This window comes from Trachypithecus francoisi, unplaced genomic scaffold, assembly GCF_009764315.1.
Source record: "Trachypithecus francoisi isolate TF-2019V2 unplaced genomic scaffold, Tfra_2.0 Lachesis_group0, whole genome shotgun sequence".
NCBI lineage: Eukaryota > Metazoa > Chordata > Mammalia > Primates > Cercopithecidae > Trachypithecus > Trachypithecus francoisi.
In genome coordinates, this window is record NW_022681453.1 from 133,029,512 (window position 1) to 133,054,076 (window position 24,565).

The 24,565-nt window shown below is 40.9% G+C and overlaps 1 protein-coding gene across 6 annotated transcripts in view; it reads right to left on the reverse strand.

Annotated features, from left to right (window-relative positions):
- IGF2BP2 (insulin like growth factor 2 mRNA binding protein 2) overlaps positions 1-24,565 on the reverse strand; it is a 200,391-nt gene that overhangs the window by 41,173 nt on the left and 134,653 nt on the right. For all 6 annotated transcript variants that reach the window (XM_033211950.1, XM_033211954.1, XM_033211952.1 and 3 more), the window contains 5 exons: positions 21,271-21,319; positions 19,275-19,326; positions 15,109-15,172; positions 12,102-12,374; positions 9,784-9,918 (listed from right to left, as the gene is read on the reverse strand). In XM_033211950.1, coding sequence (XP_033067841.1) covers positions 9,784-9,918; positions 12,102-12,374; positions 15,109-15,172; positions 19,275-19,326; positions 21,271-21,319 — 573 coding nt within the window. The remainder of the gene's footprint in view (positions 1-9,783; positions 9,919-12,101; positions 12,375-15,108; positions 15,173-19,274; positions 19,327-21,270; positions 21,320-24,565) is intronic.

The following is a 24,565-nucleotide window of genomic DNA, read 5'->3' on the forward strand; positions in this document are numbered from 1 at the left end:
GAAGAGAGACTAGGGACCTATGAGACTTGCCAAGCAGAGCAATATAAGCATAATGGGAATCCCAGAGACATGCCAAGTAGATCAACATAAGCACAATGGGAATCCCAGAAAGAAAAGAGGGAACAAAGGGGCAGAGAGCTTATTTGAAGAATAGCTGAAAAATTCCCAAATATGAGGAATGAAATGTACATACAAATCAAAAATTTTAAAGAACTCCAACTGAGACAAATCCACAGAAAACCACACTGACACACATTATAATCAAACTGCCTAAAGTCAAAGATAGAGTACCTTCAAAGTGGCAAGAGAAAAGCAATTGTGACATACAAAGGAGCTTCCATAACACTATCTGCAGATTTCTTACCAGAAACTTTGCAGGCCAGAAGGGAGTGGGATGATATATTTGAAGTGCTGAAAGAAACTGCCATCCAAGGATACCATGTGTGGTAAAACGGTCCTTCTTTTTTTTTTTTTTTTTTTTAGACGGAGTCTTGCTCTGTCGCCGGGGCTGGAGTGCAGTGGCCGGATCTCAGCTCACTGCAAGCTCCGCCTCCCGGGTTCACGCCATTCTCCTGCCTCAGCCTCCCGAGTAGCTGGGACTACAGACGCCCGCCACCTCGCCCGGCTAGTTTTTTGTATTTTTTAGTAGAGACGGGGTTTCACAGTGTTCGCCAGGATGGTCTCGATCTCCTGACCTCGTGATCCGCCCGCCTCGGCCTCCCAAAGTGCTGGGATTACAGGCTTGAGCCACCGCGCCCGGCCCTGTCCTTCAAACATAAAGGAGAAATTAGGATTCCCAGATAAAAATTGAGGGACTTTATTACCACTTGACATGCTCTACAAAAAATGCTAAATTCTCTAATTTTCCTTGTGCTGTTGATTTCTGGTTTCATTCCACTGTGATCAGAAAAGATACTTTGTATGATTTCAATCTTCTGGAATTTGTTAAGATTTGTTTTGTATGTTATCTCTCCTAGAGAGTTCCACACGCACTTGAGAAAAACGTATATTCTGCCGTTGTTGGGTGGAATGTTCTCGTATGTCTGCTGGTCTATAGCGTTGTTCCAATTCTATTTCCTTATTGTTCTTTTATCTGGCAGTTTTATCCATTATTGAAAGTGACACACTTAAGTTTCCTACTGATATCATGTTGCTAATTATTTCTCCCTTCAGTTCTTTCAAAGTTGACTTCATATATTTAGGAACTCTGAGGTTTGCTGTGTACATATTTATAATTGTTATATCTCCTTAATGAATTGTTCCTTCAATATTATATAATGTCCCTCTTTGTCTCTTGTAACAGTTTTGTTTTCAGTCTATTCATCTGATATTAGTATAGCTACTCCTCTCTTGTGCTTACCATTTGCATGGAGTATCTTTTTCCATCTTTTTACTTTCAGCCTATATGTGTCTTTATATCTAAAATGAGTCTCTTGTAGACCGCATACAGTCAGATCCTGTTTTTAATCCATTTAGCCAAGAATGCGGCGTTTAATTCATTTGCACTTAAAGTAATTACAGATAGGGAAGGATTTACTTTTGTCATTTTCTTCATTGTATTCTGTATGTCTTGTAGTTTTGTTCCTTCTTTCCTTTCTTCCTGTCTTCCTTTATGTTTTATTGATTTTTTATAGTGATGTGCTTTGATTTTCTTTTGTGTATGTTCTTACAGATTTTTTCTTTGTGGATACTATTGCAATTACATAAAACATCTTAAAGTCATAGCATCCTATTTTAAACTGATAACAACTTCACTTCAATTGCATACGAAAACTCTACTTTCACCCCATCCCCAAATATCACAAATTATATCTTTATATGTTTTTATACTCATTAACAAAGATTTATAGTTAAAAAATGTTTGTGTCATTTAAATTCTATGCACCAAAATTTCTACAGTACAGGTTACTATATTTGTTAATATTTACCCTTACCAGATAACCATATATTTTCATATGGCTTTGTGTTGCTGTCTATCATTCTTTTATTTTATGTTTTATTTTACTGCTTTTTCTTTTTTTTTTTTTTTTTTCCTGAGATGGAATTTCACTCTTTTTGCCCAGGCTGGAGTGCCATGGCATGATCTCGGCTCACTGTAACCTCCACCTCCCGGGCTAAAGTGATTCTCCTGCCTCAGCCTCCTGAGTAGCTAGGATTACAGGTGTGTGCCACCACACCCGGTTAATTTTGTATTTTTAGTAGAGACGAGGTTTCACCATGTTAGCCAGGCTGGTCTCGAACTCCTGACCTTGTGATCTGCCCACCTCGGCCTCCCAAAGTCTTGGGATTTACAGGCGTGAGCCACCGCACCCGGCCCCATCCTTTTATTTCAACTTGAAAAGAACCAAGCCCAAAACCAGCATAAAAATGGCAATAACAAAAATCAGAGCAGAGATAAACAAATACAACCAACAAAACTAAGAGTTGGTTATTTGAAAAGATCAACCAAACTGACAAATCCTTAGCGAGATTAAGGAAAAAAAGAGAACATTCAATAACTAAAATCAGAAATGAAAGAGGGAACACTACTCCAATACTACAGAGATAAAAAGGATTATAAGAGAATAGTATGAAGAATTGTATGCCTATAAATTTGATAACTTAGAAGAAATGGATCAATTCCTAGAAGTAACACACAACCTACCAAGATTGAGTCATGAAGAAATGGAAAGTCTGATCAGACCAATAATGAGAGATAGAATCAGTAATCAAAAACCTCCCAACACAGAAAAGCCCAGGACCAGATGGCTTCATCGGAGAATGCTACCAAACATTTAAAGAAGAATTATCGCCAATCCTCCTGAAACTCTTCCAAAAAAATGAAGAGGAGAGAACAGTTCCAAGCTCATTCCATGAGGCCAGCTTTACCCTGATTCCAAAGCCAGACAAAGACACCACAAAAAAAGAAAACTTCAGACCATTATCTCTGATGAATACTGATGCAAAAATCCTCAACAAAATACTAGCAAATCAAATTCAGCATATGAAAAGGATTATATGCCATGACCAAGTGGGATTTGTTCCTGGAATGGAAGGTTTGTTCAGCATACAAGAATCAATTAATGGAGAGCTGGGCGCAGTGGCTTATGCCTGTAATCCCATCACTTTGGGAGGCTAAGGAAGGAGGATCACTTGAGGCCAGGGGTTCAAGACCAGCCTGGGAAATGTAGTGAGACCCCATTTCTATAAACATTTTTTAAAAAATCAATCAATATAATAAATCACATTAACAGAATGAAGGGGGGAAAAAACCACATGATCATGTCATTAGAAAAAGCATTTGACAAACTTAACAGCCTTTCATGATAAAAACACCCAACAAAATTAGGAATAAAAGGAAATTACCTCAACATAAGACCATTTATGAAAAGCCCACAGCTAACATCACACTCAATGATGAAAGACTGAAAGCAAAGCTTTTCCTCTAAGACCAGGAACAAGGCAAGGATGCCCACTCCTGTCCATTTCTATTCAACATAGTACTGGAAGTCCTAGCCAGAGCAATTAGGTACAAAAAAGAAATAAAAGGCATTCAAATTGGAAAGAAAGACATAAAATGATCTCTATTCACAGATGACATGATTTTATATGTAGAAAGCCTTAAAGATTCTACAAAAAAAAAAAAAGTTAGAATAAACAAATTCAGCAAAATTGCAGGATACAAAAATCAATCAACATGCAAAAATGATTTACATTTCTATACACAACAATGAACAATCTGAAAAGGAAGAAAACACTACCATTTACAATAGCATCAAAAAGTATAGAATACTTAAGAATAAAACTAACCAAGGAGGTAAAAGACTTGTACACTGCAAACCACAAAAGGTTACTGAAAGAAATTTGAAGGCACGAATAAATGGAAAGATATCCTGTATTCATGGATTGGAATATTTAATATTGTGAAGACGTTCACACTACCGAAAGTGTTCTACAGATTCAATATGAGCTCTATCAAAATCACAGCGGGCATTGTTTGCAGAAATAGAAAAATTAATATGGAATCTCAAAGGACCATGAATAGCCAAAACAATTTCAAAAAATAAGAAAGTTGAAGGGCTCAGACTTCCCGCTTTCAAAATATATTACAAAGCTACATAATCAAAACAGCATAGTACTGGCATAAAAAACAAATAAACAGACGAATGAAATAGAATAGAAAGCCCAGAAATAAATCCTTACGTATAGTCTCCAATGATTTTTGATAAGGTGCTGAGACTACTAGTTAGGGAAAGAGCAGTCTATTCACCAGATGGTGCTGGGAAAACTGGACATACACGTTGAAGAATGAAGTTGAACCATTATTTTACACCACAAACAAAAATTAACTCAAAATAGGTTAAGGACCTAAACATAAGACCTAAAACTATCAAACTCCTAAGAGAAAACACGGGAAAGCTTTACGATATTGGACATGGTAAAGACTTCTTGGTTTCACCATGATATCAAAAGCATAGGCAACAAAAGCAAAATTAGACCAGTGGGAGTACATCAAACTTAAAAACTTTGATGCGGCCGGGCGCGGTGGCTCAAGCCTGTAATCCCAGCACTTTGGGAGGCCGAGACGGGTGGATCGCGAGGTCAGGAGATCGAGACCATCCTGGCTAACACGGCGAAACCCCGTCTCTACTAAAAAAATAGAAAAAACTAGCCGGGCGAGTTGGCGGGCGCCTGTAGTCCCAGCTACTCGGGAGGCTGAGGCAGGAGAATGGCGTAAACCCGGGAGGCGGAGCTTGCAGTGAGCTGAGATCCGGCCACTGCACTCCAGCCTGGGCGACTGTGAGACTCCATCTCAAAAAAAAAAAAAAAAAAAAAAAAAAAAAACTTTGATGCATCAAAGGATATAATCAACAGAGTGAAAGGTCAACCCATGGGATGGGAGAAATAGTCACCAATCATTTATTTGACAAGGGGCTTGCTATGGTTTCAAATTCCCCTCAAAACTCATGTTGAATTTTAATTGCCACTGTAACAGTGTTGAAAGATAGGACTTTTAAGAGGTGATTAGGTCATGAGTACCTTCATGAATGGATTAATGCAGTTATCACAGAGTGAATTCGTGGGCTGAGGGTGAGTTTGGACCTATTTCTTCTCTCTGTCTCTTGCATTTGCTTCTGCCTCAGGCTTTCCACCAAAGGATAACCCTCACCAGATGCTGACACCACACTCTTGGACTTCCCAGAACCATGAGCCAAATAAACTTTTGTTCTTTATAAATTATCCAGGCTTGAGTATTCTGTTATAGCAGCACCAAATGGACTAATATATAGTTAATTGATCAAGAATAAATAAAGGACTGCTACAACTCCTGTAACAAAAGAATCAAATACCTCAATTAGAGAATGAACAAAGGATTTGAATAGACATTTCTCTAAAGATGATATACAAATGGTCAATAAATATATAAAAAGATGCTCAATATCACCAATCACTAATCATCAGAGAAACACAAATCAAGACCACAATGAGCTGTCTGTCACCGGGTACCTATTAAGATAGTTGTTATTGAAATAACAGAAAATAACAGGTGTTGGGGAGAACATGGAGAAACTGAAACCCCTGTGCACTGTTGGTGGGGTTGGAAAATGGAGCAACTGCTATGAGAAAAAGTACGAAGCCTCCCCCAAAAAATTAAGAGCAGAACTACCATATGACCCAGCAATCTCACTTCTTGGCACATATCCACAAGAATTGAAAAGAGGGTCTTGAAGAGATATTTGAAAACCCATGTTCATAGCAGCATTATTCATAATAGCCAAGAAGCAGAAGAGCTCAAAATGTCCATCACCAGATGAACAGATAAACAAAATGTGGTATATACATATACTGGAATGTTATTTGGCCATAAAAAGGAAGGAAAACTTGTTACATGCTATAACATGGATGAACCTTGAGGACACTATGCTAAGTAAAATAAGCCAGTCACAAAAGAATAATAGTATATGATTCTACCTATATGAGGTATCTAGAGTAGTCCAATTCACAGAAAGAAGTGGTGATTACCAGAGGCTGACGGGAAAGGGAAAAAAAGAGTTGTTTAATAGGCACAGAGTTCCAGATTTACAAGATGAGAAGGTTCTGGAGATCTGTTTCACAGCAATGTGAATATACTTAAGACTACCAAAAAGTACACTTAAAAATGATTAAGATAGTCTTTTTTTTTTTTTTTTTTCTGAGATGGAGTCTCGCTCTGTCACCCAGGCTGGAATGCAGAAGTGCACTCTCGGCTCCCAGGTTCCAGCGGTTCTCATGCCTCAGCCTCCCGAGTAGCTGGGACTACAGGCATTTGCCCCCACACCTGGCTAATTTTTGTATTTTTAGTAGAGATGAGGTTTCACCATGTTGGCCAGACTGGTCTCGAACTCCTGACCTCAAGTGATCCACCTGTCTCAGCCTCCCAAAGTGCTGGGATTATAGGTGTGAGCCACCATGCCTAGCCAAGATGGTAAATGTTATGTTATGGTTGTTTAACCACAACTTTTAAAGAAGTTTTCTGAAAAAAGGACACAAGGAAGGGATGCCCTCTCCCTCAATTTGTAACTTTTTGTGGGGATGCACATCTGAAATCACTATAGCCATCCTATTATTACCAAGGGAACGTGAGACATGCTGAGGAACGTAAAGCAGAAAAATGTCCTGGGTCTTCGGGCCCATGATTCAACTGACCTTGGAGCCGTGTGCCTCAGGACTTCTTGTTATGTGACATGACATCCTTTTCTTACTGGTTACACCACTTGTATTTTCCGTTGCTTGAGACCAAAAGCATCTAACCGATTGTATTACTACTGCCTCAAAATAAAGGGGGTGCTTGAAGAAGCTCCATTAGAAAGTAACTTTCAGAGGGCAGGCATTTTTGTCAGCTTTGTTCACTGCTGAGTTCCTGGCACATAAAATAATGCCTGGCACATAGTGAGTGCTCAATAAATATTTGGTAAACGAACAAAAAGAAAGTTTAGGATCTCTGTTCTCCTACATCTTCTACCTCTTATTCAGTTCCTTCAGGGCTCTGTCACCTACACAGGGAGGCCTTCTCTGAAACCCCCAAATCCTTGTCCCCCTAAAACCCTCATTAGAACCTCCAGTTACATGTCATCATTGGATACTACATTTTTCCACTGTAGCATTTCTTTTTTTTTTTTTCCTTTTCTTTTTTTGAGACGGACTCTCGCTCTGTCACCCAGGCTGGAGTGCAGTGGCACGATCTCGGTTCACTGCAACCTCCACCTCCCAGGTTCAAGTGATTCCCCTGCCTCAGCTTCCCAAGTAGCTGGGACTTCAGGCGTGCACCACCACACCCAGCTAATTTTTGTATTTTCAGTAGAGACAGGATTTCAGTATATGTTGGCCAGGCTGGTCTCGAACTCCTGGCCTCAAGTGATGCGCCTGCTTCGGCGTCCCAAAGTGCTGGGATTATAGGTGTGAGCCACCACGCCTGGCCTCACTGTAGCATTTCTTATAGCTGCACTTAATTATTTACTGGTGTAATTACTCATTATTTGTTTAACGACTCTCTCTCCCACTGGACTGCTCCATCAAAGCAGGAACCAACGGGTGAAAAAATGGTATGTGGGGAAGGAAAAAAAAAGCAGGAACCAAGTTCATGGTTGTAGCCTCAGCCTCTAGCAGTGACTAGCACAGCGCAGGCACTTAAACATTTTTTTTCCTAAGATATTCAAACTCTATCTTGGCTCTACATGAAAACATAAAAATCCAAGTTGTAAATTAGTCTTTTTGACTAATTCAGAATTTTATTAAGTTGTTTGCACCTAGGTTGAAGAATCAAGGAAGGTGGCTGGGCGTGGAGGCTCATGCCTATAATCCCAGTACATTGGGAGGCCAAGGCGGGTGGATCACCTGAGCTCAAGAGTTCGAGACCAGCCTGAGCAACATGGTGAAACCCTGTCTCTACCACAAAAATTAGCTGGGCGTGGTGGCAGGCGCCTGTAATCCCAGCTGCTCGGGACTCTGAGGCAGGAGAATTGCTTGAACCCAGGAAACAGGAGGTTGCAGTGAGCCGAGATTGTCCATTGCATTCCAGCCTGGGCGACAAGAGTGAAACTCCATCTCAAAAAAAAGAATCCATAAAGGTATTATTTACTAAGTTCCCAGGAACTTGGATGAGAAATGTCTTTTTCAAATTAAGCTGTGGCATTTGGGGGATTTCAAAAGCCCTAGTAGAATAAATATTTCATAATAGAAAGGATAGAGTCTCTTATGAAATCTAAGAATAGATTTGTAATGTTCTTCTTTTAAGGACCATTTTCATCTTCTTGGTTTTGGAACACTCATGTTTGACATTATTTGATTCATCTCTCACTACTTCTCTATAAAACTGCCACTGCTACCCACAAACAGATTTTTCCAAACTGAAAATCTCCTTTTTCTTTTTTTAGGGACAGGGTTGTGCTCTGTCACCCAAGCTGGAGTATGGTGATGCAATCATAGCTCATTGCTCAAATTCTTGGGCTCAAGCAAGGCTGCCTCAGCCTCCTGAGTAGCTGAGACTACAGGTATACGCCACCATACCCAACTAATTTTTTAAATTTTTTGTAGAGATGGAGGTCTCACTATGTTGCCCAGCCTGGTCTCAAACTCCTAGCCTCCAGCGATCTTTGCCTTGGCCTCCCAAAGCACTGAGATTACAGGTATGAGCCACTGCACCCAGCCTGAAAGTCCATTTTTATTGTATCATCTATTCCATCACCACTCATTCATTTATAATACAAAGTTAATTTGTTTGGTAAGAACTGTATTTGCCATTCAAATTGGGACAACCCTCATTACACTGTGGAATCCTGTATATTACTTCATAAAATAAGGGGAAAGGGCTGGGCACGGTGGCTCACGCCTGTAATCCCAGCACTTTGAGAGGACGAAGTGGGCAGATCACTTGAGGTCAGGAGCTCAAAACTAGCCTGGTCAACATGGTGAAACCTTGTCTCTACTAAAAATACAAAAATTAGCTGGGCACAGTGACGCACACCTGTAATCCCAGCTACTCGGGAGGCTGAGGCAGGAGAATCACTTGAACCCAGGAGGCAAAGATTGCAGTGAGACGAGATTGCACTACTGCACTCCAGCCTGGGGCAACAGAGTGAGACTCTGTCTCAAAAAAAAAAAAAAAAAAAATGAGGGAAGTTGGGAGGAAGGAGTGGAAGAAGAATAAAGCAGCCATGTGGAAACTAGTTTCTACTACTTAAGGAAATGTAATGCAATGTTAACAGTGTAAACAGTTTAGAAGCACGGTGGGAGAAACCTTTTCCGGGACAATAAATGATAGCTTTGGTGACAACATACATTCTACACTTGCAGTGTCCAATACGATGGACATTAGCTATATACACGGCTAGTGAACTCTGAGTGAGTAAAAATAAAACACTCAGTTCCTCCACTGTACTAGTCACATTTCAAATACTCAATAGCAACATGTGGCTAGTGGCTGACCTATTGCACAGGGCAGATATAGAACATTCTATCATTGCAGAAAGTTCTATTGGACAGCATGAGTCTACGTGTTCCTCCCAATAATCACTATCAATGGGTGATAGAAGCATTAAAATCACCAAGAGAGACACGCAAGTGGAGAGACAGTCATACTGTAAATGCAAAAGATCTACTTCCCACTGCATTCTACTTGGGAACAAATTTCTTAAACATAATCCCTCCTTGCCTCTGTTACTGAGTAACAGATTTGGAGTTTTTAAAAAAAACCTCTTTGGTTAAATGAGGGAGAATCTACTCTTTTTCTCTGTTGAGTGATCTGGGCATTGAATGCAAACTTACAGTTTGGTCTCATCTGCCTCTTTCTGCATGATTTCAAGAATCATGCGGCATGCTTCAGAAGTCCCCTCCGGGGTGGCATGGATGGTGACAGGCTTCTCTGCAGCTCCAGAGTTCTCTTTTCTATGGATGTCTACCCTGTAGGAAAAGAATCAGGAGCCATGATCACAAGGTCATCTGGATAGGACCCTAGTCCCAAGAAAGCGTCACACCAGCCAATGTACAGCAAGGACACAGACAGACAAGGAGGCGTCATCAGCACGTTTGCAATCAATGCCATTCTCCAAGAAGGAGGCAAGCAGTGCAAGGGGTCTTGTGCCAAATTTTAATTATTTGCAGCTCCATTTAGATGGGAACGGTTCTTACAGGAGTGCTGTAGGACAAAGGCACTAAGCCAACTCAGTAATGAAGCCAGTTTGGTAAATGAAGTATTTTGTGTAGTCTTTCAAATGACTGCAGAAGTGAAGAGTAAAGTGAGAAGGATAATACTGCACATTGGCACAGTGCCGGTCTCTGAACTGATTGCAGCTTTTAAAAGCCATATGTTAATCCAAATCCAAACACCAAATTCAAGCAAGCTTTATATATTTGAGTGTGGATAGAAAACAGAGGCATGCCCTCTCTCTGCCTCTCTAAGTTTTTGGTTTCCTTTCCATTGGCAGCCTGCCATTAAGACTAATGGCTCAAAAGCTTGATGACTTTATCAGACTTCTTTGGGTAGTTGTGGTCCTACCTGTTTTTGTTAACTTTCAAAACTACATACTTGATTATATCCTTTTTACTCTGGCTGTGAGAAAGCCTAGAGCCAAGTCTCTGGTTGACTTCTAAAAAATGGGCACACTCTGAGAGCTAACCCCACTTCTATTTAAACTTGTTACATTTTTTTTCTCAAGCCACCTTAAATGATTTTTGGAACAAAAAGACATAAATAAAAGTCACTTTCACAGTGAACCTGGAGTTTGGAAAGCCAGGGCTGATTTAAAAATAAAAGGAATACCAAACAGTAACTTCCCTCTCTATTTCTTCACTTCTCTCCTAAGATGCAGCACTCCAGACTCATCCATATCAGTGTCTATTATTTGGGGATATATAAGACATTTTGAAGAAAATAGCATTTCTTTCAGGTTACAACTCACTCACTGAATGACCCAAATAAAGTGTACTAGCCCATATAAATAATTACTATGTGTCAGTAATTGGGTGCTTTGCAATTTAAGTACTTTCATATTAATTATTTCACTCAATCTGCCTGATTACGCTAATTGTCATAATAATCCTGGCAAAACAGACAGGAACCCTCTATTTATTTATTTATTTATTTAGAGATGGAGTTTCACTCTGTTGCCCAGGCTGGAGAGCAGTGAGCAGCCATCTTGGCTCACTGCAACCTCCGCCTCCCGGGTTCAAGCGATTCTCCTGCCTCCGCCTCCCAAGTAGATGGGATTACAGGCGTGAGCCACCGCACCTGGCTAATTTTTGTATTTTTAGTAGAGATGGGGTTTCACCATGTTAGCCAAGCTGGTCTTGAACTGCTGACCTCAGATGATCCCCCTGCCTCAGCCTCCCAAAGTGCTGGGATTACAGGGGTGAGCCTCTGTAATACAGAGGGCACCTGGCCAGAACCCTCTTTTTATAGAAGAGGCAAATGATGCTCAGAGAGGTTAACATCTTTTCCAAGATCATAAAACCATTTAAAGTGCTACAACTTGAACGTGAGTCTTTGTTTTCAAGTCCTAAGCTTGCTTTATTACACCATGCTACAGTCTTAGGAGGATATAAAAATCAACAACTCCACAAGACATTTTATTCACTCCAACTCTTATAACCAGTTTAGTCTCCTTGAACAGAGAAGAAACTAAACAGAAGGCCAGTGTGCTTTATTTCTTGCTTGACGTGGCAGTGACTCACCCACTTCTTTGTGAGACTACCTATGTGGTCACAAAGAATGGCCACCCTCAGGGCTCTGACTCAGGGGAAGAGGAAGAGCTATGATGAGTGGGTTCTAGGATCCCACAGAGCTCCACACCTCTGCTTTTGTAGAAATCGATGCATCCATAAGCATTAGCTCGCTTACGGGAACAGTCCTGGCTGTGAGGTTATCAGTACCCTCTTTATGAACCTTTAGCCTCTCAGCATGAAAGCTCATCACAGCCCCCAGCTTGATGTTAGTCTGTTAGTAGTCCTGTTGAAAGAAGCCACTGTTTCTGACAGCACAGTCCCCCACTGCTGATGTAAGCAATTGTGACCTAAGAGTGGCTGAGACCCACCAGCACGCAGGGGACCCCTCAGAAGGAAGCAAAGGAAGCCCCAGAGGCACGTACCGGGACTGGGTCTGCTTAGTGATGTTCTTTATGGTCAAGCCCTCCTTTCCGATGATGGCACCAACAAACTGGGTGGGGACCAGGATCCGCAGCGGGAAATCAATCTGTCTGGCCTGAGAAGTGCCCCCAGGGGCGTGGCCTTGCTCCCGGGAAGAGTGGTCCCCACGCTGGGCTCGCTGAGGGGGCGAAGGGGAGCTCACCTCTTCATCCGGGATGTAGGAAATCTTGAAGGAGTAGTTCTCAAACTGATGCCCGCTAAGCTTCTCCATGGCTCTGAAATGCAGCAGGACGGGGAGCTTCATCAGAAACCAACATCAAAAAAGACCCTCCTGCAAGACCGGTTCATTCACTCCCCATTTAATAGGCACCTATATAGGTGCCATGCCAGGCACTGAACATACAGTGGTGAGCAAGAGAGACACCATCTCCGCTTCCTCAGGGCTTGTGGTTAACAGTTAAACAAGTAATCACAATGGATCAGCCTGGTCAGGCTTCATATCCAACATTGCAGCCTGGTTTCTCCACCACTCCAAGGCCATTTCCCCCTTATCAAAAACTCTTATAAATATCATTATAAAATTATGACTCATTTCTTCTCATTTTAATCATCATACATATTATTGAAAATTCAGAAATATGTAGGTGCAAATAAAATCCTAATCCACTATCTTTACTGTCTTTCTTAAATATAAACATATTATTGTTTATAAAAATGGGTTAATATTGTACATACTATTTTCCAACCTTTAAAAATTAATATTCTAAACACTTTTTAATGTCACTAAATACCTTTTCAGTATAATTTTCTCACACATGACTCAACTGCAGTATCAGTATAATTTTAAATGACTGTTAACATTCTATTGATTTACCATAGTTTTTGCAACTGATCCTTTATAGTTAGATATCTGTTGTGTCCAACCTTTTACAGTTACATACAGTGTCACCATCGACATTTTTGCAACAACAACTTTGCACAGAGGACAAATTCCTAGCAGAATTGTTAAGCATTGCCCAGTGGTCCCTGGAATGGTTTCAACATTTATGATCCCATAGCAGTTTAGGAGAGAGCATTTGTGTCCTTGAATCTTCAAATGCACAGAGTGCTGTTATTTAAAGATATTTATCAATTTGATAGGGGATAAATGATATACCACTATTATATTCTTGGCATATGAAGTAGAATATCCTTTTCACATATTTTTAGTAGCATTAACCGAATTTTACTAGGTTAATGTTTAGGACTTGTAAATTTATTACGACGCAGCACATTTTGAATTTAATAAGAGTAATAAAGTAATATCATGTACAGAGGTCCACCCAAGCAGCAGCTAGATAAGGGCTGTGGACTTCAGCTGTTGGTATATCTCCACTTACAAATATGTACAAAGTAAAGTTAACACTAAATGAACTATTACCTTTTTTTTTTTGAGACAGAGTTTTGCCCTTGTTGACCAGGCTGGAGTGCAATGGTGCAATCTCAGCTCACTGCAACCTCCACCTCCCAAGTTCAAGCAATTCTCCTGCCTCAGCCTCCCGAGTAGATGGGATTACTGGCATGCGCCACCACACCCGGCAAATTTTGTATTTTTAGTAGAGACGGGGTTTCTCCATGCTGGTCAGGCTGCTCTTGAACTCCTGACCTCAGGTGATCCACTCATCTCAGCCTCCCAAAGGGCTGAGATCACAGACGTAAGCCACTATGCCCAGCCTGAATTATTACCTTTTTCAATGCAAAATTAACATTTTGAAAACTAGCAGTATGAAAATGGATTAAGTATCTTTGTATGTTGAAAAAGAACACTATAATCCTGGGATGTATAGCCAAGGTTATGCCACATACATAAAGCAAGACCAAATGTGACCATAATTCTAGTTATAATAACCTGACGGGCACCTTAAGGACCTCCTACAAAAAAGGAACTTGTTTTTGTTGTTCTTTTAGAGATAGTGGTCTCACTATTTTGCCCAGGCTGGCTGGTCTCAAACTCCTGGTTTCAAGTAATCCTCACCCTCCCAAGTAGCTGGGATTATAAGCACGTGCCACCACATCTGCTGTTGAGAGGCAGGGTCTCGCTCTGTCGCCCAGGCTGGACGGTAGTGGTGCAATCACAGCTTACTGCAGCCTTACCATCCTGGGCTCAAGTGAGCCTCCTGCCTCAGCCTCCCAAGTAGCTGGGACTATAGGTGTAAGCCACTGTTCCCAGCTAATTTTTAAAATTGTTTTTGCAGAGACCAGGTCTCCCTATGTTGTCCAGGTTGGTCTCAAACTCTTGGGCTCAAGCAATCCTCCGGCCTTGCCCAAAATGCTGGGATTACAGGCATGAGCCACCAAGCCTGGCCTCATTGTATTTTAAGAGACTTGATCCCATGTCCATTAATAGCTAAGCTCAAAATTAACCATCCCTGAAGTAATGAATGGGAACTGGAAAGAGGATGGGGATCGGAGAAAAGAACTCAAACCAGGTGCTACTGATTAACCACTCTCAGACAATTCTCTCAGCTGCTGCTGTCACCGAGGTGGATTCCCTCTTAATGTTACACACACAAGATTGATGTTTTGGTATAGGCTTGTGTTGGTTCCTCATGGTGCATGGAGGAAGCTCTAGGTAAAAGTGGTCCCAAGTGTTTGGCAAAGCAGAGTCTAGGGGACACAGTGTCACAGATATGGTGCCCTCTATTCCTGATCATGTCAAGACACAGCTCCCATCTTGGTTTTGATGCCAAGGCTCAACATTTTTCAAGTCTCTACACAGTCCACAAATATCCTGGTGCGAATGTCCTGGAGCTCCACTGACATGTCAAAGATGGCAGGAACACCCTGGAGCCCTACCAACATGTCAAAAGTGGCTCAGATGCCGTGGAGCTCCATGGATACATCAAAGGTAGCAGATATCTAGCTCACAGATCTGCATCTTTTTAGAAAACATTTAAAAACACAGAACTCAATGGAATTCAAAGATGAAAACAAATAAATTTAAACAGAAATAAGCCCAAATCTGCTTACATTTTTGCTTCTTCCCTTGTTGCATACGTGACGTTGACAACGGCAGTTTCTGTGTCTGTGTTGACTAGGGAAAAAGCAAAAACTACACTGTCATAGGAAAAAGCACTGTCATCCTCTGGCTTAATGTAAACAGACAAACTTTAGAGAAAACATAAAAACCCTCATCACACTGGCTCCATAGTTATCTGAATGTCTATGTTTATTCATCTGAGTTCATAGTAATTTGTAATCAATTGTACATAACACATTGGTGATCAATCGTATAAACAACTCAGAACCATATTTTCCACATATTTTATAAACACTTTTATATGAGTATTTTGTATCAGTACATTTTCTTTGTATCTTTTAATGTCTATATAAAATTGCAGTGAGTCAAATGTACCATGACTTGCCTAACCACTCCCCAATTGTTGGCAAGTAGGCTGTTCCCACTATTTGCTATTCTAAATAGTGTTGCTAAAAATCACCTTTGTTGCAAACATTACTGGATTGTGTGTTCTTCTGAATTACTTCTTTAGGCTGAAATCACAGAAGAAAAGTAATGCAGTAAAAGAACACAATGCTTTTTTTTTTTTGAGACAGAGTCCTGCTCTGTTGCCTAGGCTGAAGCGCAGTGGCGCGAACTAGGCTCACTGCAAGCTCCAAGCTCTGCCTCCCGGGTTTACGCCAGTCTCCTGTCTCAGCCTCCCAAGTAACTGGGACTACAGGTGCCTGCCACAATGCCCGACTAATTTTTGTATTTTTAGTAGAGACGGGGTTTCACCATGTTAGCCAGGATGGTCTCGATCTCCTGACCTCGTGATCCGCCTGCCTCGGCCTACCAAAGTGCTGGGATTACAGGCGTGAGCCACTGCGCCCAGCCGCCACGATGCTTTTTAATGTGTATTTTCAGACTGGTCTCCTAGAAGTTTGTATCAATTTATTGCATCACTATCAAAGTATGAGTTTTAATTATAATTTGCATTAATTCTTAAATAGTTGGATATACATATAAAACAGTAAGAAATGTTTTAATTTAAATTATTCATTCATTGACAAGGTTGAACCATCACTATTTTTGTTTCTCTTTGACTGAACTTTTTGACTGTGTGAATTAAATCTAATAAATAAAACCAACAATTCTAATTTCCTTGGCTAAAAGAGAAAAGTATAAACTCTATGATGGCCAATAAGGGATTACTCTTGTGAACTGTCTTATCATAGACCATAATTTCTTGCTTCTTCTTCTATAATTAGAAATTAAAAATAAACTCAAATGCCAGAGAAAACTTTCTCAATCCAAGCCAGTAAACTTAAACACCAAAAACATACGTTTCCCAAAACAAACACAGGTGACTAGATCAACTCTTCCCTTTAAAACATTTAAGCTGTTGGGAGTTTGGAGTTAACAACAACATTAAGTTAATAAGAATTCAAGAAAATTATGATAAAGCTGCTGTCCAAAGTAATAATAAAATTCTATAATGTACGATTCTTTACCCTGGACCCATGCTTGAGCTTCAAGAATTCGATAAACCCCTCCAAAATGATTCAAACTTGTGGAAATGTGAATTTTTCTGGTTATTTTGTAAGATTTGCAAAGGGACCTCAGACCCCAAAAAGCTTAAGGACTACTGTTAAAAATACTGTTTGTTAAATAACTTTAAAGTAGCTGCAGCCTTTATGGGTTGCAGGGAGCTGAATGTAATGCTCAGAAAGAGCTGCCACTGAGAATAACATGAATAAACCCGAGCCCAGCCCTGGCCTTTGCCTGGAGTGTCCGTAGCACACTTTAATTCACACTTAACCCAGAGAAGTCCTCACAGTGCAAAACAGGGGAGGTGCAGCCCATAACTGTCCTCTCTCAGTGCTGACACAGAGAATGCTACAAAGGTTTCACATTTGCTGCTTTCCAGTGCTACAGATGAGACTGTAGACTCCCGGAAAGGGCTGGGTTTGCACCTCCTGAATAAAGCTATCCATTAGAATTCTCCGATTCTGTGCTCACTTCCTAGTCATATTCTCTGTTCTTCTAAGATGTTAGTCTTCAGGGAATCAGGCAGTTCTTTCATTCTGCGATGAGCTAAGCTCCATTCAAATAATTTATTTCACTGGACATGAAAGTTCTATAAAGTTGTCTAAAACTCTACTGAAAATATTTTCCTGCTGAATCAGGAATCACTCATGTACCAGGACAAAACAACAGCTCAACAGTTCTATCCTGTTGTTGTTAGGCAGCTGGAAACTGGGGGGTCTCTAGGGCACAGCTGCCCTGGGAGCTGTAAACTGCCCCAGGGACCTGGAATATATTTTTCTTGTGTAGCATTGTCCTGAGTTTGTAATATAATCTTAATTAGTAACTTTTACAGGTTCATGTCTGCAAGGCCATATTGCCTACAACATCCAATCACTACAATGTCTTCTTTTCTGCCAGGCATGGTGGCTCATGCCTGTGATCCCAGCACTCTGGGAGGCCAAGGTGGGTGGCTCAGTTGAAGCCAGGAGCTTGACACCAGCCTGGCCAACATGGTGAAACCCCGCCTCTACTAAAAATACAAAAATTAGCCAGTCACGGTGGCACTCACCTATAATCCCAGCTACTAGGGAGGCTGAGGCACGAAAATCGCTTGAACCCAGGAGGCAGAGGTTGCAGGGAGTGGAGATCGTGCTCCTGTGCTCCAGCCTGGGTGACAGAGTGAGACTCCGTCTCAAAAAAAAGAGAGTCTTCTTTCCATGTTGAAGGAAATAAGAACTAAGAAATAGAATCCTTGTAATCATGTCTTCTTTCTGAGCTCTTTCCCTTCACCTTTGGGCATGGGCATGGGCAGCATGAAACTGAATAATTACTGCTTTTAAACTATTAAACTGGCAGAATAGATCGCATACAAGAAAATGGGTTATTTGCCATTTTTCCTAAGTGAACTTGAACAATCCCTTAAGCTTACGTATGACTGTGCTGTCTACAAACGCCTTACACAGGTTCTCTTTGGGTGCCACAACTATTCGGTGATAGAGGAAGGGTAGAAACTTTTCTCTCAATTTTACACTTGTGCATACTGAGTCAGTGAGGTTCAGTGACTTTTTCAAGGGTTCGCAGTCAGTTAATGACTGAATTTACACATTCTGTTTTCTAGGTCAAGTCAAAATAATCTTGATCACGTATTATTGCCTGTCATGTCGGGAGTTTGGAATCTACTTCTCTGGGACTCTTAAAGAGCTACATAAGATAACAACTTTAGGTACCATTGTTTTCCTTTTAAAAATCACAGTATTTCATGCTTTAGAAGATAAAAAAGAAGCTGGCAGGAAGAAAAGTATCTTCTGAGCATTTTCAGCACCGCTCCTGAGACAGGTGTTCTCGAACTTGAGTATACACAAAAATCACTTCGGGGTTTTTTTTTTTTTTTTTTTTGAGACGGAGTCTCACTCTGTCGCCCAGGCTGGAGTGCAGTAGTGTAATCTCGGCTCACTGCAACCTCCACCTCCTGGGCTCAAGCGATTCTCGTGCCTCAGCCTTCCAAGTAGCTGGGATTGCAGGCGTGCACTACCATACCTGGCTAATTTTGTATTTTTAATAGAGACGGGGTTTTGCCATGTTGGCCAGGCTGGTCTTGAACTCTTGGCCTCATGTGACCTGCCCTCCTGGGCGTCCCAAAGTGCTGGGATTATAAGCATAGCCCACCACGCCTGGCCTCGGGTGCTTTTTAAAATATAGATTCAAGAGCTCTTCCCTGCAAGACTCTTACTTAGTAGGTCTACAGTAAGCCCTAGGAGTCTGCATTTCACAAGCACTTCAAGGGATTATTGGTATAGGAGTCCTATTTGTTGGGTAACACTCAGTCCAAGACATTAGGGATCTGTTTTTCTTATCCAGGAAAAGGAAAGTAGTAACCGTGTAAATCCAATTACTCCTAAGTGAATTAAGCTTACCCTAGCCTGACAGCACTTGAGCACACTGCACAGTATATGAGAAACAGCTTGTAAATAATATTCCTCGAAAAGGCAAACTATATAGACATAGATGGAGACAGGTATCTCTAACACATAGATGTAAATACATATACTCTAGGAAGCTTATTTCAAATAAATATGAACTTAATATTTCTCCCTGGAGTTGACCTAATCTATAAGAAATAACAGGTAATCTCTCTCTCCAAAACCAGGCTAACTTCCTCAGTTATTACCTTGTTCCACATTCTCCACTGTCCCATATTGAGCCAAAAGTCCATCCAACACCTAAAAGAGAAAGCTTCCATGTCAGAATGGGAAGGCAAGATCATATGTACAAAAAACACTACAGTGATATCCCCCAGCAAGTGAATTAAAGAAAAATAAAAAGATGGTTATAGGAATAATCTAATTAAATTGATATTTCAGGTCTTCCATAAAAACAGAACTGAACGAACATATGGGACCTTCATTCGCGTATTGGCTCCCAAATAATCTGTTCACTAAGGTTACACAGCAGAATTTCAGAGTCTTAGTAACTGTTAACAATCACATTCATCATGATGGTTGGAACACATTACTCTTTTTTTTTTTTTTTTTTTTTTTTTTTGTTGAGACGGAGTCTCGCTCTGTCACCCAGGCTGGAGTGCAGTGGCCGGATCTCAGCTCACTGCAAGCTCCGCCTCCCGGTTTACGCCATTCTCTCGCCTCAGCCTCCCAAGTAGCTGGGACTACAGGCGCCCGCCATCTCGCCCGGCTAATTTTTTGTATTTTTTTTAGTAGAGACGGGGTTTCACCGTGTTAGCCAGGATGGTCTCGATCTCCTGACCTCGTGATCCGCCCGTCTCGGCCTCCCAAAGTGCTGGGATTACAGGCTTGAGCCACCGCGCCCGGCCAGAACACATTACTCTTATAATGAGAAGCAGAATAAAGTACAAGGCTCACTCCACTTTCTTGAAATATTTAACAATTCTTTTACAAGGATCTCTTCATTTTACAAGGTAATAGGATGTGTACGTTTGAAATTGTCCATAATAATCAGGTTTTTTGTTTTGTTTTGTTTGAGATGGAGTCTCCCTCTGTCACCCACACTGGAAAGCAGTGGTGCCATCTCGGCTCACAGTAACCTCCACCTCCTGGGTTTCAGTGCAGCAATTTTCCTGCCTCAGCCTCCTGAGTAGCTGGGACTACAGGTGCCCGTCACCATGCCCCGCTAATTTTTGTATTTTTAGTAGAAACGTGGTTTCACCATGTTGGCCATGCTAGTCTCAAACTCCTGACCTCAGTGATCCTCCTGCCTTGCCCCCCAAAATGCTGGGATTTACAGGCATGAGCCACCATGCCCAGCCAATAATCTTTTTTTCTTTTTAAGTAATAAAAACATTAGATAAAACATTGTTTCCTTTAAGGCACTGTGATTTTCTTTGGGTTGGGGAATAAAATATGGGGCAGTTTGTTTTTAAATAATGCAATAAGGCCACTCCTCATATTCTTATTTTATTTTAAGGTAGAAATCTTATAAGCATTACAACTCTGAAAACATATCTTAACTGTTACAGCAACTAATTCAAAACAAACAAAAAATTCTGCTAAAACCAACAAAGACCTTTCTACTTTTGTTGCCTTTTCATCAACTTTTTTTTTCAAATTATAATCTGGAAAGATAAAAATCTTTTTAAAAATCATGAGATACAAGGCAGGTGGATTGCTTGAGCCTAAGAGTTCGAGGCCAGCCTGGACAACATAGCAAAACCTCATCTCCACAAAAAATACAAAAATTAGCCAGGCGTGGTGGCATGCATCCATAGTCCCAGCTACTCGGGAGATTGGGGTGGGAAGATCCCTGGACCCGGCTGCAGTGAGCCATGATTGGGCCACTGCACTCCAGCCTGGGTGACAAAGTGAGACACTGTTTCAAACAAACAAACCAACAAACCATGAGATACAAATCACGAACCAGGTATATATTTTGTTTCTTGGCTTATTTGCTGGTGCTTGGTAGCATGGTACTTGAAAAGACAGAGCCTGAGGGATCAAAGTACACATTCTATGAAAGAAACAAATACGACCCCAAACTCATTACAGATCACATACATGAGGGTACTGAAAAGAAAGAGGCAGGACGCAGAGGCTTTGTGGGAAACTCTGAGGCCCTCTAATTCCTAAATGTAAAATGGAACTAAAGAAGGGAGAAATGTCTCATCAACCCGTTAAAAACTGACACTGGCTTACCTCCCACTGCAGGTGAGGAGGGATGTTTCGAATCTGAATTTTCCTGCTCCTGTAAAGACAAAACCACAGACTATAACACTTTCTCCAGGACAGAAACTATAGCAAATAATAAAAACCAGCTTAAACCTGTCATGTGAGTTTCTTTCTCACTGTGTTCACCACGGCACCAACAAAAAATTCCTAGTGTGAATCAAGAGCACAGTTGTTTGGTTGTTGTATTTTTCAAGACAGAATCTCACTTTGTCGCCCAGGTGGGTTACAGGTGGTGTGGTCTTGGCTCACTGCAACCTCTGCCTCCCGGGTTCAAGTGACTCTCCTGCCTCAGCCTCCCAAATAGCTGGGATTACAGGTGCCCACCACCACATCTAATTTTTGTGTTTTTTTTTTCCAGACGGAGTCTTGCTCTGTTGTCCAGGCTGGAGTGCAGTGGCATGATCTCGGCTCACTGCAACCTCTGCCTCCCGGGTTCAAGCGATTCTCCTGCCTCAGCCTCCTGAATAGCTGGGATTACAGGTGCCCGCCATCACACCTGATTTTTGTGGGTTATTATTTTTTTTTTTTAGACGGAGTCTCACTCTGTCATCCAGGCTGGAGTGCAGTGGCGCGATCTCGGCTCACTGCAACCTCTGTCTCCAGGCTTAAGCGATTCTCCTGCCTCAGTCTCCCAAGTAGCTGGGATTACAGGCATGCACCACCACGCTCAGCTAATTTTGTATTTTTAGTAGAGATGGGGTTTCACCATGTTGGCCAGGCTGGTCTCGAACTCCTGACCTCAAGTGATCTGCCTGCCTTAGCCTCCGAAAGTGCTGGGATTATAGGCGTGAGCCACCGCGCTGGCCTCATGGGCATATTTTAAGGTTTTCAATTACTTTGGGGGGTGGGGGCATGGGGAAGAAATCCCAAGAAGCTTTGAAAAAAAAAAATCAATAATTTTAAATACTAGACTCATCTTTTCAATTTCCTACCAAAGTAATTAGAATGTAAGTTATCATACAGATTCTATTTATAGAATTATCCCCTTCTTCCTCAAAATATATTGGCCTGCAACTGACCCTACCCCAAAGTGTACTTAGGCTCAAACAGGACAGGTGAGGTCATATATAGTGGGCTTCAACAAGATCAAGTTTAGCTGCCCCCTTATCTAACAATGCAAAATGTCATTTAAAAATATTTTTATTTCTGAATAGGTAATACAGTCCTAATTCAAAAGTTAAAACACTATAAAAAGTTATACTGTGACAAGTCTCACCACCCCCTTCTTTCACCAGAAATACTTTTTACACGTTATTTGTGTATCTTTCAGATTCTTTATGCAAGTAATAGCAAATGTGAATATATATTCATATTTTCACCCTTTTCTTACAGAAATATCTGCATATTCTACACATTCTCTGCATTTTGCTTTTTTCACCTAACAGTCCTATTCTTAAGATCTTTCTCAAGGTGGAGGTAGAAAGCTTCTTCATTCTATTTCATAACTACGTAGGTATCCTGAAGTATATTTAATCCATCCCCTACTAATGGACATTTGGGCCTTTTCATTCAGAGACTTTCCCCAAGACATCCTGCTGGTCTGAAAGCTTTGAATGACTTAGATTGTTTCTTGTTTTCACTTAAGCATTAAAATTAGACAGAAAAAGAACAGTATAAATTATGTAATTTTTTCCCCCTTTGAGAAAATGCTGGATCCTGGAAATAAAGCATTTAAATTTTAGAGAGGTTGTTTTAATAGAGGAGCTTGACACTGAAATCCTGTAAATACCATTTTGGGGGGTTGCCAGAAAAGGGATGTGGTGTACCACCTTGTGGGGTCAGAGATACTAAACAGCGGCTATACACAGTCACATGTTTCTCCAGGGCTTTAATCTGGGCAATAGCCCCAGAGAGAAATGTTATTGTTGTTGTTTTTGAGATGGAGTCTCGCTCTATCACCCAGGCTGGAGTGCAGTGGCGCAATCTCACCTCACTATAACCTCTGCCTCCCGGGTTAACGCCATTCTCCTGCCTCAGCCTCCTGAGTAGCTGGGACTACAATTGCCCGCCACCAGGCCCGGCTTTTTTTTTTTTTTGTATTTTTAATAGAGACAGGGTTTCACCATGTTAGCCAGGATGGTCTCGATCTCCTGACCTCGTGATCCGCCCGCCTCGGCCTCCCAAAGTGCTGGGATTACAGGCGTGAGCCACCGCGCCCGGGCTCAGAGAGAAATGTTACAATTCAAGCAGAGAGAGAAAAGGAGAGACACACACAGAGAGGTACAGAGATGGAAGAAATAAATGGAGAAATAATGAATTAAATGAGGGGCTCGTTTTCTCAGCTCCTTTTTATGGAATGTCATGCGGGCAACCCCTCTGCTCTAGCTCCCATACACTACTTCAGTCTTGTCTATTTTTTAAAATGTGAATGTATTCATGCTTTACTAGGGTTGCTTTAATGACTATACAGAATCACTAATTGTGCATCAGGATGGAAAAAGAATCAAGAACTAATTTCTACCTCTATGCTGTGAAGGCTAATTCCCGACATGGCCTTTGGCAATAATTCAGAATAAAACAGCCAGCACCATCCCATACAGTGGCTACATGGAAATTCTCTATGGAAGATGTCACCAAGTCTAACAGTGTATATAGAAAAGGCATCAGAATTTTCAAGAAAATAAAATATTTCTAAAGAAAAATATTTTTGTTATTTCCAAATAAAAACATTGAGTCCAACTGCTAACCAACAATTTACTGGTAGATATTCTATTGGAAGAAACTAATGAATGAGCACAAAGAGATGTGAACAAAGACAGCTACTGTAACATTATTTGTAACAAAGATTGCATACAATCTAAATATTCACTGAGAAATGAATACATACATCATAATACAGCCTAATATAGAATATCATGCAGCTCTTAAAAATGAAGTTGACAAGCATGTACTGTCATAGAAAACACTCCAAGGCATGCTGTTACAAGAAAAGAGGTAATTACAGATTAAGTTGATCCTGCTTTTAAAAAGCACAAAACCAAACTACCTGTTATTCAATGTGTACGTGTGTAAATGCACAGAAAAAGGTTGCACCAAGCAGATTTAGTTGGTAAAAGGATACTTTTATTTTAGCTACTAATTTTTTTATTTATATTTTTTTAAATTATTAAATTTTTAACAGAGATGGAGTCTTGCTATGTTGTCTGCTGGTCTTGAACTCCTGGGCTCTAGTGATCCTCTCACTTTGGCCTCCCAAAGTGCTAAGATTAAAGGCATGAGCCACCATGCCTACCCCTTATTTATTTTTTTTAATTGAGAATAT